General features: G+C 48.4%; 1 protein-coding gene and 1 long non-coding RNA gene across 2 annotated transcripts in view; one reads left to right on the forward strand and one right to left on the reverse strand.

Moving 5' to 3' along the window:
- ABCA4 (ATP binding cassette subfamily A member 4) overlaps positions 1-6,330 on the reverse strand; it is a 387,635-nt gene extending 381,305 nt beyond the window's left edge. The window contains exon 1 of the mRNA XM_073643222.1: positions 6,244-6,330. Coding sequence (XP_073499323.1) covers positions 6,244-6,309 — 66 coding nt within the window. The 5' untranslated portion in view covers positions 6,310-6,330. The remainder of the gene's footprint in view (positions 1-6,243) is intronic.
- Positions 6,331-10,802: 4,472 nt separating this feature from the next.
- Positions 10,803-16,924, forward strand: part of LOC141156816 (uncharacterized) — a 91,134-nt gene continuing 85,012 nt past the window's right edge. Inside the window, exon 1 of the long non-coding RNA XR_012247716.1 lies at positions 10,803-10,881. This is a non-coding gene — a long non-coding RNA (uncharacterized lncRNA). The remainder of the gene's footprint in view (positions 10,882-16,924) is intronic.

The following is a 16,924-nucleotide window of genomic DNA, read 5'->3' on the forward strand; positions in this document are numbered from 1 at the left end:
CTAGCCAGGATCGCTAGGGTGCACAGTTCCTGGCCAGCTCCTCCAATGCTGCACAGGAAAAGCTGCCTCATAGAGCAGCACTGGCAGCGCATAGCTCGGTCTAACAGAATGACAATGTTACTGGTCCAAACTGCCAATAAATCATGAGCACACTGCCCACAGCAGGAAGGAAGCGGAGAGGCAGGGGAGCTGTACACTCCTGAAAAGATGTCAGATCATAAACCCTTTAATGTAATTATACCCCTCCAGAATATAAATGCATAAAGGGGTTTATTGACTGGACTAGATTAGGGAAGTCAATGAAACGAGGATCAAATAACAAAAGACTGACTGGCACTTCCAAATCAGAAAACTGGTGTGTACAGGTGCAAACGAAGAGTAGCCATCTTCATACATAACAAACAAATAAAGTTGCACTCCATAGCTCTATAGCATGTAAACATGAAATATATGAAATTTGAATAGCATTACCGTTCTAGATAATAGGAAAAAATGGAGACGCTTAGCAATTAATTTGGCCAATTCATGCATACCCATCAGCCAACGAGAAGGCGATCTCCTGTTGCTGGGAACCTACCCACCCATAAATGCAGGCCTCAGCCTTGGACAGGATTCACATTAGATAGGTTCCCAGTAACAGAAGATCGCCTTGTCGTTGGCTTCTGGGAATGCATGAATTGGCCAAGTTATGTGTTAAGCGTCTCAATTTTTTCTTATTAGCCAGAGCAGCAATGCAATTCAAATTTCATATATGTCATGTATACATGTTATAGCGCTACAGAGTGAAACTTTGAAACGATTATCAGACATGTTGAATTTCAGAATGCCTAATCCTGTTTTGTCAGGAGATAAGTTAACGCTATAGGTCATTTGTCTCCTGCTCTTTGTTGGAAAAAACAAGGATGCTTGCCTAAATCTAGTTTGTGTAACAGTGTTACGGGTCCGGGTGGTGGGACCTCTGTGCTTTGGTGCAAGGAGGGACCATAGGGGCGTGACTAAGTGCCTACTCGGCCTGACCCAGGTCACACGGCGGCTTAGTCGACTCCGTGAACCAGGGAGGGACCGGGCAGGTGCCACTCTGGGACCGACCTTGTGTGAGAGCAGGTGACTCCCACGGGTCAGATGACAGGAGCTGACCTGTACAGTGGATGAGCACGGCTGGAAGGCTGACGGGTGGTCCGGGTAGATCAGCAGGCAGGTACGACAGATAGTCAGACAGGTGCTCCGGGTAGGCAAGTAGGCGGGTATGGCAGATAGCCAGACAGGTGCTCCGGGTAGGCATGCTGGTGGGCACGGCAGGTTGCTGGTGACTCCCGACACCAGCCACCAGTGCCGGAGGTGGCAGTTCCGGAAGGGAGCCGAGCAAAAGGCCCGCGGAGTAGTCACCGGGGGTGGAGGTTCCGGGAGGGAGCCGAGCAGGAGATCCTCGGAGTCAGCGCCCGGGGGTGGAGGTTCCTGGCTTAGAAGCTGCTCCAGGGTGTACATGGCTGGGTACGGGGGATGCTGCTGTAGGAGGCCCAGGAGCAGGTCGGCGCTTGTGCTGCACACGGCCTCCTGGCGCTCATCTGGCTCCGCCGGGGCTGGGGCGCCGCTGATAGTACCCAGGGCTGACTGCCGCCGAGCTGCTAACTTCTCTAGCAGCTCCTTCTTCCACCTGGCGACCGCTGCTTGCTGGGCCCATTCCACTTGCTGGCTCAGCTCCTGGATCTCGCTCTGGAGGAACTCCGCATCCTCAGGGGAAAGGTTGCTTGTCTCTCCCTCCAGGGTGAGGGGGGGAACTTGCTGCTGCAGGCCAGAGGCGGAGGCTTGATCCTGGCTTCCATCCATGCTGGCTGCCGGGTGCGGTCTGTCTAGACTGGTGAAGACCACACCCTGTCTCCATTCCTTCTCTCCTCCTCCCCTCTCTTTTCGGGGGTGGTCCCATGGCTGCCTGCTGTCGGTCACTCCCTGGGACGTCCTCCCTGCCTTGATGGACACATCTATGCGGACAGTCACAGTTGCAGGGGGCGGGTTGTGCTGTTGGCGCCATTCTGGGAGCCGGCCCACGATGGGAGGTTCCATCTTCTGGGGCGGGCGCCACATTCAATGTAGAAAAGCAGTTCTTTAGGCACACAATACCCGCTGATAACGGGCTGGTCACATATCCTGTTCGTGACGCCAGAGATGACGCGCCCCCAGAGCCGTGGGGTACTCGGCATCCGGGCCTATGGAGGGGGGATATGTCACAGTGGCTGGCCCGGTCCGTGGCCCAGGGCGGTCAACAAAATGGGGATAGTTTATATGGGATTTGTAGTTTGATCGTGACGTCACCTGTGGTTTCTGGTAATTTGTACCAGCGCGGCTGCAGACCTCTGAGGCAGTTGATAGGCAGCTAGGATGGAACAGCTCCCCACAGGTGGAGCGGGCCTCAGGGCAGTGTAGAGTTTGATGGTGGGTGGTGCTGGGACTTGTGGTGCAGGAGAGATGGCGCAGCGGAAATAACTGATGGAGGCAGGGGAGTGCAGTCATCCGAGTTTTACTCACAGTTCTTATTCAAGGTTCTCAGGTACACTGTACGGGTGTCTGCCTCCGCGTCGCAATGCGTCTACCAGACCAGGGGTTCAGCTCTTCCTCAGATGTGTCAGGAGCGCTTGACGGAACCCCGCTTTCTTTATGTTCCTAACTAGACCGACTTCCTGCGCTGGGTCTTCTCCCTCCTGCCCTGCGCTTCCCACACACACAGTCCCGATTGGGTGCTCTGAAGTCCCTCTGGGCAACCTGGAGTTCCCGGACCTACTTGACCCTCACGGTGACTAGGATGAGACTGTGGCAACTGCACCATGGGAGTGCAGAAGCCTCCGGTTTTTCCAGCCGAGACCTGGAGTAACACGGCTGGTCCAGGGGCCGGTCCCCTTCTTGCGGCCTGATCCCTCTGACACCTGGCAGATTCGGGGCGTACGGGTGCCGTCCTGCACTCACCGTACCCCCTGGGATCCCTTCTGTAGAACGGAGCCTTTCTCCTCTGCTCCCCTCCTGGGCCTCTATCACTAGGCCCCACTTGTGGAGCAGAGCTCCTGAAGAGACTCTGCTCCTCAGACTGCTCACTGACTGTTCTCCACTGACTGCTCTGCCACCCTAAGATGGCTTCCCTTTATATACCTCCTACAATGGTGCTCCCCTACTCTACATCCTCCACCCACACCCACTACTGGTTCCCCCTACCTTTGGTTCCCCCCCCACTCCAGCCAGGGACAGGGCTCAGCAGGAACATAATGCATCTTGCCCTTCCAGCCGGCCTGGAGTAGTGTAGTGTTGAATGTGAGTGTTGGGGTTCCAGGCAGCACTCCCTCCTTACCTGAGAGAAGGAGACACCACACCTCTGGGTTAGGTGCAGTACCTCTGTGGCGACTGAATCCTCAGGGGCGCCACACTGGCAGGTGCTCCAGGTAGGCAGGCTGGTGGGCACGGCAGGTAACTGGCAGGTGCTCCAGGTAGGCAGGCTGGCGGGCACGGCAGTTAATTGGCAGGTGCTCAAGGTAGGCAGGTTGGCGGACACGGCAGGCTACTGGCAGGTGCTCCAGGTAAGCAGGCTGGCGGGCTTGGCTGGTTACTGGCAGGCTGGCGGGCAGAACTATTAGACAGACTGGCGGGCTGGACTGTAGACAGACTGGCGGGCTGGACTGTTAGACAGACTGGCGGGCTGGACTGACAGGCAGCGGGACCTGAGCGCTGAGGCAAGTGTTATCACACGGAACAACAACCTTGAATAGGCACCTCCATTTTGGAGGAGGTGCCTTATAAAGGGGAAGTCCTCCGGTCATTGGCCGGGGACTCTTTAGGACGGCGCGCGCGGCCCCTTTAAGAGGGAGGGAGCGCGCACGCGCCTTAAGCACAGTGCCCGGAAATCTGCGCGCAGTGCGCGCCACAGCAGCAGCAGGGGAGCAGGAAGACGCCGGACCGGGACCGCGGCGGTGAGTGGAACGGCGTCTCTGCCCGGCAGGAGGCAGAGATGCCGATGCTACAAACAGTATGAGAAGGTCGGGAAGATGGCTGTCGGATGTCTTTTGTGTAAATCTATCTATTGTCAATCGCCTAACCAACTTTAAATGGAACTTGTCATATTAAAATAGCATGCAATCCTCAGCAGAATGTTATAGAGCAGAAAGAGCTGATCAGCGTGATATATACTTTTGGGGGAAAGTTTCAGTAAAACTTGCATTTTATTCAATGAAATCTCTGGTGTTTGTATGTATGAGTCCAGTGGGCGGTGCTATCCAGTGATTGACAGTCTTCCCTTTTTGACTGTGCATCGAGAGATAGCTGTCAATCACTGATTAGGGCCGCCCTCTGGACCCATATTATACATACAAACAACAGGGATTTCAATTAATAAAATACAAGTTATGCTGAATCTTTTCCAACAAACCCATATATCATTCCGCTCAGCTTCTCTTTCTTTCTACTGTACTGTCCACAGATCGGACGGCATGCACAATATGACAAGTTCCCTTTAAGAAGAACATTTCTCACTGGGAAAATAAACCAGGTTGATGTATAAAGAACGCTTCTATCTTCATTGCATGTGTGGAGGGGTGATTTGCTATTGCATCTATTCAGTAGTTTAAGTGCTAATTATTGTATCTGTAGCACCCTGAGGACTCGGCTGCTACAGGGGTATTACGCCTCAAGCCAGAGGTGTGGTATTCCACTCCCGGGTAAGGATGGAGTGTGGAACTGAGCTCAGTTAGCTGCATGCACTACACACATCCCATTTCCGGGGAACAGACCGATGGTACCCCCACTAGAGAAATGTGCAGGTACGACAGTGTCTGTTCCTGGCTGGAGTGGGAGGGGGGTGGAACATCCCAGTAGTGTAGGGGTAGATAGGGGGAGCAGCCTGGGTAAAGCTAGGAGCTCATTGGGTGCTGGTCACCTGAGCTCACACATAGAGGGAGTATATAAGGTGGGCACCATCTTAGATCAGGGTCAGTCAGTTGTCAGTCAGCCAGTCAGACAGTCTGTCTGAGAGCCTGAGAAGCAGAGCAGAGGAGAAGGAAGAGAGACCCAGAGGCGCAGAGGGGACCCCAAGATCCCAGAATAAGGACAAAAGGGTGAAGGGTCGGCAAAAGGGTACCGGATCCCAAGCTGGCAGAGGCTACAGCACACCTTAGCCAGGAACCGGAGGTCGTGGGCAGGATCTGCCACGACCCTCACCAAATCCACTAGAAAGGCATACCAAGCATAGGGTCAGGGAGCCCAGAGGAGGCTTGACCACCAAGAGACCCGAGGGAGCCGGCCAAAAGTGGATCCCTGGTGGGAACGGCCAGAAGAAGGGAGAGTCAGAAAGGAGCTCAGGACCATACTCAAGAATTGCCCAGGAGTTGACCGAGTCCAGGACCTGGTGGACGCAGCACGGCTTGGGTGGTCACTGCTGTACACAGTGACCCGAGCAACACCAGTAAGTAAAACCCTGGAACTGCATTTTATGCCTCTGAGTCTCCTTGCTGCACCTTCACAACCACCATCCTCCACGGCTGACCCCCTGAGGCTATACCCCTCCCGTTGGGGGTTATACTACCAAAGCTGCACACATACCAACAGCCTCAGCGGACCCTGCTGCAGCGGCGGCCTTTTGACCGCAAATCAACGGGTGGCGTAGTCGACACAAAGAACTCTAATAACATCTGTAGGACTGCCACACACTGAGTTTGACACCCTGGGCACGGACCGGGTCACAGCCACTCGGAGACTACAACCCCCATCTGATCCGGCTCCGGGTATCCCTAACAGCACTGGCCCAGGGGGCGCGTCATATCCAAATGTTCTGATTAAGCTATAAATCTCCACTGCTTGCTGAGACTATGATGTGAGCTTGGAAATTGTGCTAACAGCTCCCATTACATTTCAATTTCAATAAGAATTAGAGATCTGTGAACAGCCGCCTGTTGGTGGTTCACAGATGACATGAAATGATTGGATATGGACTGAAAAAAAATGTGGAGAGAATGTGGAAGACAAGAACATGACACAAACCTTTGTAACCACCAGAGGATGGAAAGTAGCAGGAAATTTTAGGAAACGTACTAGGGAAAAAAAGTTATGGGGAATTGGGCAATTTTGAGTTTTTTCAAGAATTACTTTCCAAGACAACTTTGTTTTCAGAACATGGAGTTATAACTTATAGACATCTTCAAAGCAAATCCTTGTTTTCAGTGTGTACATTATCTAGTGATAAGAAATGTCTTGTGCTTAACCTGACAATACCTTCTGCCTTTTCCGGAGGGTCCAGTTCTTCCATAGCAGAAGCTTAACCTTGGTACTGAACCTCATCCTTCTGAATATAGACCTCTGAGGGCTGAAAAAGAGGAAAAAAAGTTATAGTGTACGGCAAATTCAGAAATGATGGATGATGGACATCCATTCTATATAAAAATACTGGTAATAGTGTATGCACCATCTTGTGGTTTCATCATTTGCATAATTATTTTTAGACTCTGTGAGTTTACCATTCAAATCATCTTATTTAGTGAGCAAGAACATCTGAAGACACCAAGCTCATAGAACATTTGAGGCTGAGGGCAACGTAGACATCGGTAATATTATTTCTACAAATTTGATTGGTTCCCTTAAGTTAAAAGAGTTGCAGTGAGTTTCTTCAATCTTCATTCCTTCATTCTTGTCGTCTTTTATATTTGTTCCTCCCAGTAAGATATACTAGATGTGAGGTCTGGGTGTCCAAGATGGTTTTGTCCTAACTATATCTCACATATGAGAACACCTTGATTCCTCTTCTAAATCTTATGAAACATCATGTATTTTCCTCCCTTTCTGACTTATTTGCCCTCCTTAATATCTTGAACGCTTTTCCCCTTCTCTCCTCTCTGATCTGTCACATACAACGTCCTCGTCTTCCCTGACCCTATCTCTAGGGGCTCATGCACACGTCCGATTTTCTCATCAGAGTGTTATCTGTGGTCTTCAAGGATAGCACTTGTATCCATGATGTTCTATGGGCCTGTGAACATGTCCAATTTTTTCCTCGAAGTGTGGTCTGCATAAAAAATAGGGGACATGTACGATTTTGATCCAGGTGTTGGATCAAAATCGGCAAAGCAAGCTATGGGTCCATGAAAAAAACTATTTTCATGGACTGACAGAATGGAGAAGGTAGAGAACCTTTTTCTTTTCTCTTCACGTCTGAGAAAAACTGATGCCACTCCGATCAAACTCTGATCAATGTCTGATCACAATAATCGGATTGTTTTTCTCAGATGTTGAGAAAATGGTTGTGTCACCCTACCCTTACACTGAGAGAAGCGAGAGAAGGAGCAGGGTTGGGAGCAGAGCTCTGATAGGGTTGAGTTAGCTAAGGGAAAAACTGCAGCAGTAAAGTGGTAGGAGATAGGAGACTGATATGGATTTGGTCCCACTGTGCTTCTATAGATCATTAATTGATCTGTATGTTCTCTTTTGGAGCAAGTCGGAAAAGTGACAATTGGGTCTACAGGATAAAAAGTGTATCACAGAGCTTTTAGGTACAGTTCTTTGCGTATTTGCCTCTACTACACCCCCATTGGTGGAGCAGAAATAGATGGACCACCAAATAAAAGTGGATCACTTTTTGCCATGTAGCATTTGTGTTTGTTCATTAATAGTAAAAAAACATTGGATACGAAGACATGTCCTCCATGTTTGTATTACATTACTAAAGTTGTATAACCCCTGCAGCTATAGGGTTGATAGCCTAGTACTGAATGGGAAGCTCATGCTAAGACTAGGAACCAGATCATTACATTTTCGTTTGAGGTCTCCAGAATTAGTCTAGGTGCAGATGAGCGTATTTTTTGTCATCCGAGTGAATTGGGTCGATTATGCTAATCAATCTATGATCATACTTTGATCAGAGTTTGATTATAGTGTGATCTGATTTTTTAGGATGTGGAGAAGATAGAGAAAAAAATTATCTTCTCCATTGTGTCAGTCCGTGGAAATCAGACGGCACTCACATTTAATTTGAGTCTGGTCCGATGGTTTTCATGAACTCATTGAATTGGATGGCTGAGAGCAATCTCAATATTGGATCATACTCGAGCATGCTGTGATTTTTATCCTTAGACACTGCCCGAGGAAAAAATTGGACATGTGCACAGCTCCATAGCATAACATTGGTCCAAGTTCTATCCATCAAAACTACAGATAGCACTCATTTGATTATTATGGTCGTCTGCACGAGCTATTAGTATGATAAGAGGTTTTCTGGGGGCCTCTCAAATAAAATTCCATTTATTGTCTTCTAGACTGTGCCCACATAGGCATGCCATTCGATCACATAACTTAATTGAGTGGTAAAGGGTGCAACTAAGAAGCTGAAAAGTGAGAGATGAGATACCATGTTTGGCCTGTAATGGATGTTAAGGTATTAAGGTGCTATATACCCTGGGTAAAATACAGGATTCTTATTAAAAAATTGCTAAGCAGTTCTTCGGAAAATCTCTAGATTTTTGGACACAGCTTGCTAGCATTTCAGATATAGAGCTTGGTGCAGTTTAAAAGAGAACCACAACATCCTATAAAAGATGTGGGATTATATAGAATGCCCATGGGTGTAAGGAGATAGACAAGTAAGAAGATGCACACAGTTAATGTGTGGCACCCCTGCGGGTTCAGTCGTCACAGAGGTATTGCATCTCACCCAGAGGTGTGGTATCTCACTCTCAGGTAAGGATAGAGTGCTGCCTGGGACCCTAACACCTGCATCTAACACATTCCACTTCAGTGGGGGCAGGGCGAGATTGCTCCTAAGGGAGAGCACAGTCCCTGGTCCCTAGCTGAAGGGTGGAACCATGTAGTGGGTGTGGGTGGAGGAAGTAGTTCAGGGGAGCACAGGAAAGGGAGTGATATAGAAGAGGAAACCATCTTGGAAAGACAAGCCAGTCAGTCAGTGGAGTTGAAGGGAGCAGGAGCTCTGCAGGAGCTTTGCTCAGGAGGAGGGCCTAGCAGAGAGGCCCAAGACTGAGGAGAGGAGCAGGAAGGAAGGCTCCAGGAGGAACGATGGGATCCTAGGGGTATGGGCAGTGCTGGAGGCCACCCGTATGCCCGAAACTACCAGGTGTGGAAGGATCAAGCCGCAGAGGGGACCGGCCCCTAGACTAGTGGAGAACTACAAGGCTCAGCTAGAAACCGGAGGCTTCTGTACTTTTAGGGTGCAGTTGCTACAGCCACAATTACATCGCCGAAAAGGTGGCCACAGAGGGTCCAGGGGACTGCAGGTCGCCCGACAAGACCCGAGGTTACCGGATTGGGACACTGATTGTGAGGCGCAGGGCAGGAGGGTGAGAGCCAGCGCAGGAAGACGACCGAGAAAGGCACACAGAAAGGGGTCCCGTTAAGTGCTCTGGAATTACCTGAGGGATTGCTGAACCCTTGCCTGGTGAACGCAGCCCGACGTAGGAGGCTGTAACCTGTACAGTGCAACATGAGGGACTTAACAACTGTGAGTAAACTCTGAAGACTGCACCCCACTGTCTCTGTGAATTACTGCTGCGCCATCACCCTTGCACTACAACGCCCAGCACCACCTATAACATCTACAACATCTCTACACTGCCCTGGAGCTACGCTCTGACTGTGGAGAGCTGAACCAACTCTGCTGCACTAACATCAGCTCCAGAGGTTTTCTGCACAGCAGCGGCGGCTCCATATTGACGCATACCACAGGCGGCGTCACAAATTATATATTTAAAACTATAAAATCCCCTGTAAATAAATACCCCTTTTAATTGACCGCCCTGGGTCACGGACCGGGTCACCGCCATTGTGACATCTCCCCTAGCAACGACCGGCCCGGCACCGAGTACCCCACGGCTCAGGGGGCGCGTCAAATGCCTAACAGAAAGGCTGCAAGCGAACACCGCCATCTGCTGGTCAAAGATGATAAAGAAAGTGAAAGCAGAAAGAAATGCGTTAGGAACTTAAGGGTGAAGTGCATGTTCCCTCGGGGAAGAGATTGGAGGAGACACGAGGTCATGTGATACCTGTGGCACAGTTAGTAATTATAAAAGGCCCAGGAGGGCAGTGAAGGTGAGGAGTTGCCACCCAAACTTGTAGCAGGATGAATATGCGGTACAGCATGCTGGCTTATAGCCGCCATTAAGTGAGACCATCCCCAAGTAAAGATCCGAGAGAGTCCAGACCCGAGTGAAGACCTAAGAGAGACTAAACCCGAATGAAGACCCGAGAGAGACCAGACCTGAGTGAAGACCTGAGAGAGGCCAGACCCAAGTGAAGACCTGAGAGAGACCAGAGCTGGGAGAGCTGGGCCGAGTAAACAGAGACAGAGCCGAGAGAAAGATGACTAGGCCACATGCAGAGGGACGTTCGTGTGAGTTGTCACCTCCAGTGTAGACATACAGTACAAAGTGGGGACTGGATCGTGCTTCAGAGAATGAAGGCGGCCAGTGTGACGAATGGGCCAAGTAGAACACTAACCTGGGACTTGCGGGCTAGCAGGTAGTATCGCCATTAGAGCCTGTGTGACGTTTTGTGTTGCCTAGAGAGTGATGATGGTGACAGGCCCAGTAGTGACAGTGATGCCCTGAGGGTTGCGGTTTTAGGGCTAGGACATCATTGACGATAACAGCTGTATAATTGTAATAATAGAACAATAGTGTGTAAGTAGCATTATGTCAATATCCTGTTCATCTGAATTGCTGTATTCTTCTTGTAATATAACTTGCTTCATTTTCACAGTATGCATTATCCCCTGATATTGTGCCTTAGGCTTCCCTTTGATTGTGTTAATCTTATAAATAGTTGTTGGTTTAAGAACCACTGTCTCCTCATTGTCTGCGCTGTTGCATCCGTGTACCTGTTAACATAGGCACTTGTCTATTATGTTTTTAGGTAAGTACAGCCCTTCTTAAGACATTGAAAAGTAAACTCTATTTTTTGTTTTGCATTTCTTATTAAAAAAAATGTATTTTTTCCCTTTAAATCTGAGCAGTAAAAGCCAAGAGGAGAGCGGCCTCGCCAGACATTTCACCTCTCTCTTAATATATGCAATCTTTATCACAAAAATGAGAAGTGGTTTGGAAATACTTGGGAGGTTTTGTTTATACTCAGGAGTTTGTTTCGCTCAGCAGATATATGCTGCCTACCTTTTCTTGACAAGTTTAGTGAAGAAACACTTGCATAATTCTGAAGGAGGAGGCCGCCGAGAATGCAAAGACTGCAAATAGTTTAGTATTAAACCAATAAGCCGTGCCAAGAGCGGACCTCCTTATTGCATCCAAGAATGTGCAAACACATCCAGCGGGAGAAATTCAGGGGGGACTCAAGATTTGCTGCACACAGGGGTTTTGGGAACATAGAAGAAGAATGACTAAGTCAGTAACATTATAATTCCAGCAGCACAGCATTTATTTATTATTAAGCTACATTCACATATCCGTTTATTCTCGTCCTTGTGTCCTAAAAGATCTCATTGATCAAAGATCAATGTGTTCAATCTGTGAGAGTCAGAGCATATGTTATTGTTATCCATTTTGCAAATCAATCACTAAAGGGGTTCTGTTAAAAAACGCATGAAAAATGTTTTAATTCACTTTTATCCGTGTTTCATCCACTTTTAACTGATCTATTACTAAGTCAATTGATATAAAAAGTTCAGACGTTAGAGATGAGCGGATTGTTTCAATTTTGAATTTGCTGAATTTTCCCCTAATTTTTCAGAGGAAGACACTTCAGGAAATGCCAGTAATTTTTTTTTCTGGAGAGCCTTTTTTAACGTTTTTTCATTAATTTCCTGAGATATTTTTCAACGTTTTTGCTTACTGGCATTTTTTTTTAACCTCATTCAATTATGAATCACAAATGCTGACAAAACACTCAAAAAAACGCTTGGGCATCCATTGACTTGTGTTGTAAAGTATAGAGTGTCTTCAGAGCGGAAACCGCCTGAAGAATGGTCACCTTACTTTTTTTAACCTCTTGTCGCCTTTGGAAACTTGAAGATATTAAAATACGCTGAAAATACTGAACATAACAGTAAGTCGCCTTTATGTGTTCATACTTCTGAGCGTTTAGTAAGCGCTTTTTCGAGTGGGTTTCAGAGTGGACCCACCAGGAAAAAAACATTGTGTGCACATGCCCTCAGGGTGGATTCTCTAGCTGCTGAAAACCAATTCTATTGATGTTAATGGGGTTATTTCAGACGAATGGAAGAATTACTGAATTTTCTGTAACAAAATCTAGTGTGTGAATTCACCCTTAGGCTGGGTTCACACATTACGTATTTGGTGCAGATTTTACATCATTTTACAGTACCAGCACAGTGGATGAGCTTTAACTTAGGCCGGTTTCACACGTCCGTATATTTGGAGATATCCGGGTCCCGTGTGTCTGTGTGTGTCACACGTGTGGCAACCGTGTGCTGTCCGTGTGCCGCATCAGGAGCTACAGTTAGCGCTGTTCCCAAGCGCCGGGTGCTGAACACTGCCCTCATCATGGTTCCCTGCCAGCGCTGTGATCAGCACCAGCAGGGGACAATGATGAGGGTAATAGTAGTCTGCTCCCGCAGTGTCCCTGTGTAAGATAAGAATAAAATAATAAAATCCATATAGTCATCTGTCCGGAGATGTACCCTGCTGCAATTCTATGACCGCTGATGCCAAGGAGCCAGGGAGAATGAGCGGGGCCCGGAGCTGAGCTCAGAAGCGGTGTCCTGTCACTCACTGAGCGCAGCTCCAGAGCGGCTCATTCTCCCCAGCAACTCGGCATCAGCAGTCAGAGGATTACAGTGGGGGACACTTAGGTGAGTATAAGGATTTTATTATTTTATTCTTATTTTACACAGGGACACTGGGGGAGCAGACGCTACTTTGCTCATCATTGTCGCTGCTAGTGCTGATCGCAGCGCCAACAGGGAACCATGATGAGTGCAGTGTTCAGCACCCGGCGCTTGGGAACAGCGGTAACAGTACCGCTGATTCCCAGGCGCCGGTACGTGTCACACGGGTGTCATCCATGTGGGACGTTTTGCGGACCGTGCATCCTCAAAAAAACGGACATGTCAGCGTGTGGAGCACTTGGACACATGGTCCATGGAAACACACTGACATGTGCACAGACCCATTCCTATGAATGGGTCTACATGTGTCAGTGTCTCCAGTACGTATAGAAACTGTCATCACACTTACTGGAAACACGGACGTGTGAAAGAGCCCTTAATCTTATACAGACGCCACACTTTTTGGGTGCATTATATGCGTGGAAATTGGCGATTGATGTGTATTTTTTAGAATCCACAGCATGTCAATAACCATTGCGGAAATGCAGATTTTGTTGTTTATTTCAATGTGGACTCTAAATCCACAGTTTAAACCACTGGGCTGGTATTGTTTAATTGCATGTTTTGGTGTGTACAGCTAATAGTGTCAGACAATGTGTCCACTATGGGGCCCGTGAGTATGGCGGGCCTGGTGCCAGCTGTGGGCCCCCCACCTGATTTTCAACTGTATCCGCATAGCCGCACTGTATACAGTGTGGAGGGTTGTGTGGGGCCCACTATACTGTATAGAGGACCATCATACTGTATGGAGGGCTCTGTATGAACCATAATATTGCATGGAGGGCTGTGTAGGGGCCATCATACTTTATGGAGGGCTGTGTAGGGGCTATCATACTGTATGGAGGGCTGTGTAGGGGCCATTATACTGTATGGAGGGTTGTGTAGGGGCCCATTATACTGTATGGAGGGCTGTGTAGGGGTCATCATACTGTATGGACGGCTGTGTATGGCGCCATTATACTATATGGAGGGCTGTGTAGGGGTCATCATACTGTATGGAGGGCTGTGTAGGGGCCATCATACTATGTGTGGGGGACTATGGAGGCCTTTATACTGTGTGTGGGGGACTATGGAGGCCTTTATACTGTGTTGGGGTCACTGTGGTGTATCATACTTTGCGTGGGATACTGTAGGGTCATTATACTGTGCGTATGGAGGGTACTGTGGAGGAATTCACTGTGGGGGTATGTTACTGTGTTTGGGGAGCACATTTGTTGGCATCATAGTTTTGGGGGCCATTAAAGGGGTATTATGTGTGGGAACACTAAGAGGCTTCAATAGGGGCAATATCACTTTGTAAGGGCTGCAAAATTGGAGGATATGTTCTCCTGTTACCTGCTGAATATAATTTTTTTGTGGGGGGGGCAATTAGGATTTCTGCTAAGGGGCCCCATTATTTCTATGTCCGCTCCTGGTTTTCAAAATGAAAAACTCACACAAAAATGCATGAATAAGTACAGAAAACGTATCCGTGCTATATATTTCTATATATGGGCTTGACTCCTACTTGAGCACCACACCACAAACTCACGGAGTGCCGTATACTTCTACTGTAAGTACGGAAAACATGTGCAGATATTAAATTTGGTTTCAGTTTAGAATTCCACATGTGAAGCCTGCACCAAATATGCAACGTGTGGACCCGGGGTCCCCAAACGAATTACACAGTTGGGTAGGGAAGCAAGAGAGAAGTTCAATCAGGCCCATAGATGTGGTGCTAGGCGGGGGATAGTGTGGAGGATCGGTGCACTTGCAGCTTCGTTTACATCCAATGATAATTATCTCAACGATGAAACAACTTTATGATAAAACATATGAGGCCATTAAAGGTCAGTTAACGTCTTGTCTAATACATCCACAATGACAGCTTGGATGTATGGAGTTTATAAAGGATGAAATAAACAATGTCAGTGGTGGAAGGGGAGATGTATGGGGCTGGAGCTACATGGTGCATATGCTATATGGTGCATTGTAGTATATTGCAAATGAGTGGGGACGCAACGTGACTTACAAGTTACAACTTCAACAAGCAAGTCATAAAAATTGATCCTTTCTTGTCACTTTCACAGTACGTAGCAGGTTGCAATGTGACCCCATTAGGCTGTAATGTAGCAGCACCATATAGCTTTGAAATTTCCTATTTATGTGTACAGTGCACAATTAAAGGGAATCTATCAGCAAGATTTCACTGCCCGCCTTCCAACATGCTATTTATATGCTTATGTAGCTCTTTTAAAGACAAGTCCAGCACTACCTTTATATGGCCAGTCTGTTCCTCCATTACTGAGAGATCAATGTTTGAATTGATATACAAATATGGCTGAAGAGCTATGATAGATCTGAAACCTGTGTCACTCCAGCTCTATTCTCCCCCCAGCGCCGCCTCCTCCTGCTTGATTAACAGACTCTATGCTGTGTGACTTCAGGCAAAGGACCGTCAGTCAAGCAGGAGGCGGTGGCGCTGGGTAGGGAATAGAGCTGGAGTGACAGAGGCTTCAGATCTACCATAGCTCTTAAGCCTAATTTGCATATCAATTCAAACGCTGATTTCTCAATAACGGAGGAATGGACTGGCCATGTAAAGGTATTGCTGGACTTGTCTTTAAAAGAGTTACATACGTATATAAATAGTTTGGGGGGGGTCGGGGGAATTCTGCTGACAGATTCCCATAAACAGGTATCTTTCATTCAAAGAAGACTGACTGTTTACAATATTTCACACTTTATGTGTTAATTTTCAAAGTATAAACTTTTTATTATCTCCTTTATTTATCTTCTGCCACTTTGTATTATTCAGTACATTGAATACATAAGCATATGACGCGCCCCTGGGCCTGTGTCGCGCTGCGTTGCGCACGCGGGAGCTTACCCGGAGCCGGATCTCTTGAGGGTTGTAGTCTCGTGGCGGTGACCCGGTCCGTGCCCAGGGAGTCAAACTGAGCGGCGATGTAACAGCGGTAGATGTAGGACGACTACGCCACCCGTTGAATGCAGCTATGGAGCTGCCGCTGCAAGACAGTCCGCTGAGGCCGGTGGATGGATGGTGCAGCGTAGATGGTATAACCCCCAACGGGAGGGGTATGGCCTCAGGGCAGCAGATGTGGATGATGGGGGTAGCAGGAACCACTCAGAGACGGTGCGGTGTAATTCAGGGTCTTTACTGGTAACAACGATAGACCCTCCCGGAGTACTTGCTAGTGAACGGGGCCTGGTCAGTCCTTGAGCAGATGGGATCCCCCTGGCCAGGCGGAGCTGTAGGCCTCCCAAACTGACTGTACTCTTCTGGCTACCTTGCTAGAAGCGGATATAAGTAGCCCACGTCCCTGAGTGTACCGTGTGGTGCTCACCCGTATGGCCGGTGACTCGGGGCCTTCTAATGGCTTCCGCTCCACGATGGCGGTGCTGGTCCCACGCGTGTGACCGTGCCTTCGGGTTTCTGGGCCAGAGGACCTGAAATCCCCTGCCGGTCGGCTTCTGCTGCTGGGTAAGAGTTAGTCCCCACAGCCTCGGACGCCGGGTCCGGTAAGAAAGCTTCTCAGTCAGGGCGAGCTCTGCAGCTGCCAGCCCCTGACTTGTAGTAGTATTGCTCCCACTGAGCTTCTGCTGTTTCTTCCTGTGACTGTCTCTTGTCTCTACTCTCCTTGACTGACTAACCCTGCCTCAGCCCAGGGTTTATACAGGGGAAGTTCTTCCCCTCCCAAGACTGGGCAGGAGGTGTGGCATGCACAGGATCCCTGACCAAAGGACCTCCCACCTGCTCTCAGACATAACATTACATTACTGTGGAAAACCAGACCCCTGGGGTGCCACATTCCCCCCTAGTGAAATTTAGTACTCCGGGACTAAACATATTTTTGTAACATAACAAAGTATAAACAATAACATTACAATAAGGAAACACATAAAGCTGGTCACGGCGTGTCCGTAACCGGGTGCAGTCTTTGAAGAAATCAAGGTGTCCATTTCACCAAAACAGGGAGACGTAACCAGGTAGGGGTCTGTCCTACCCCGAGTCCTTAACAGTCTCTAGTCCATCCTGGGTTACGCTCCAACTATGTACAAGGATTCCCGGTAAATCCACCAAGGATTCCTAAAAAT

This window comes from Phyllobates terribilis, unplaced genomic scaffold, assembly GCF_046119375.1.
Source record: "Phyllobates terribilis strain yellow unplaced genomic scaffold, ASM4611937v1 Scaffold_8__6_contigs__length_399053987, whole genome shotgun sequence".
NCBI classification, from domain to species: domain Eukaryota; kingdom Metazoa; phylum Chordata; class Amphibia; order Anura; family Dendrobatidae; genus Phyllobates; species Phyllobates terribilis.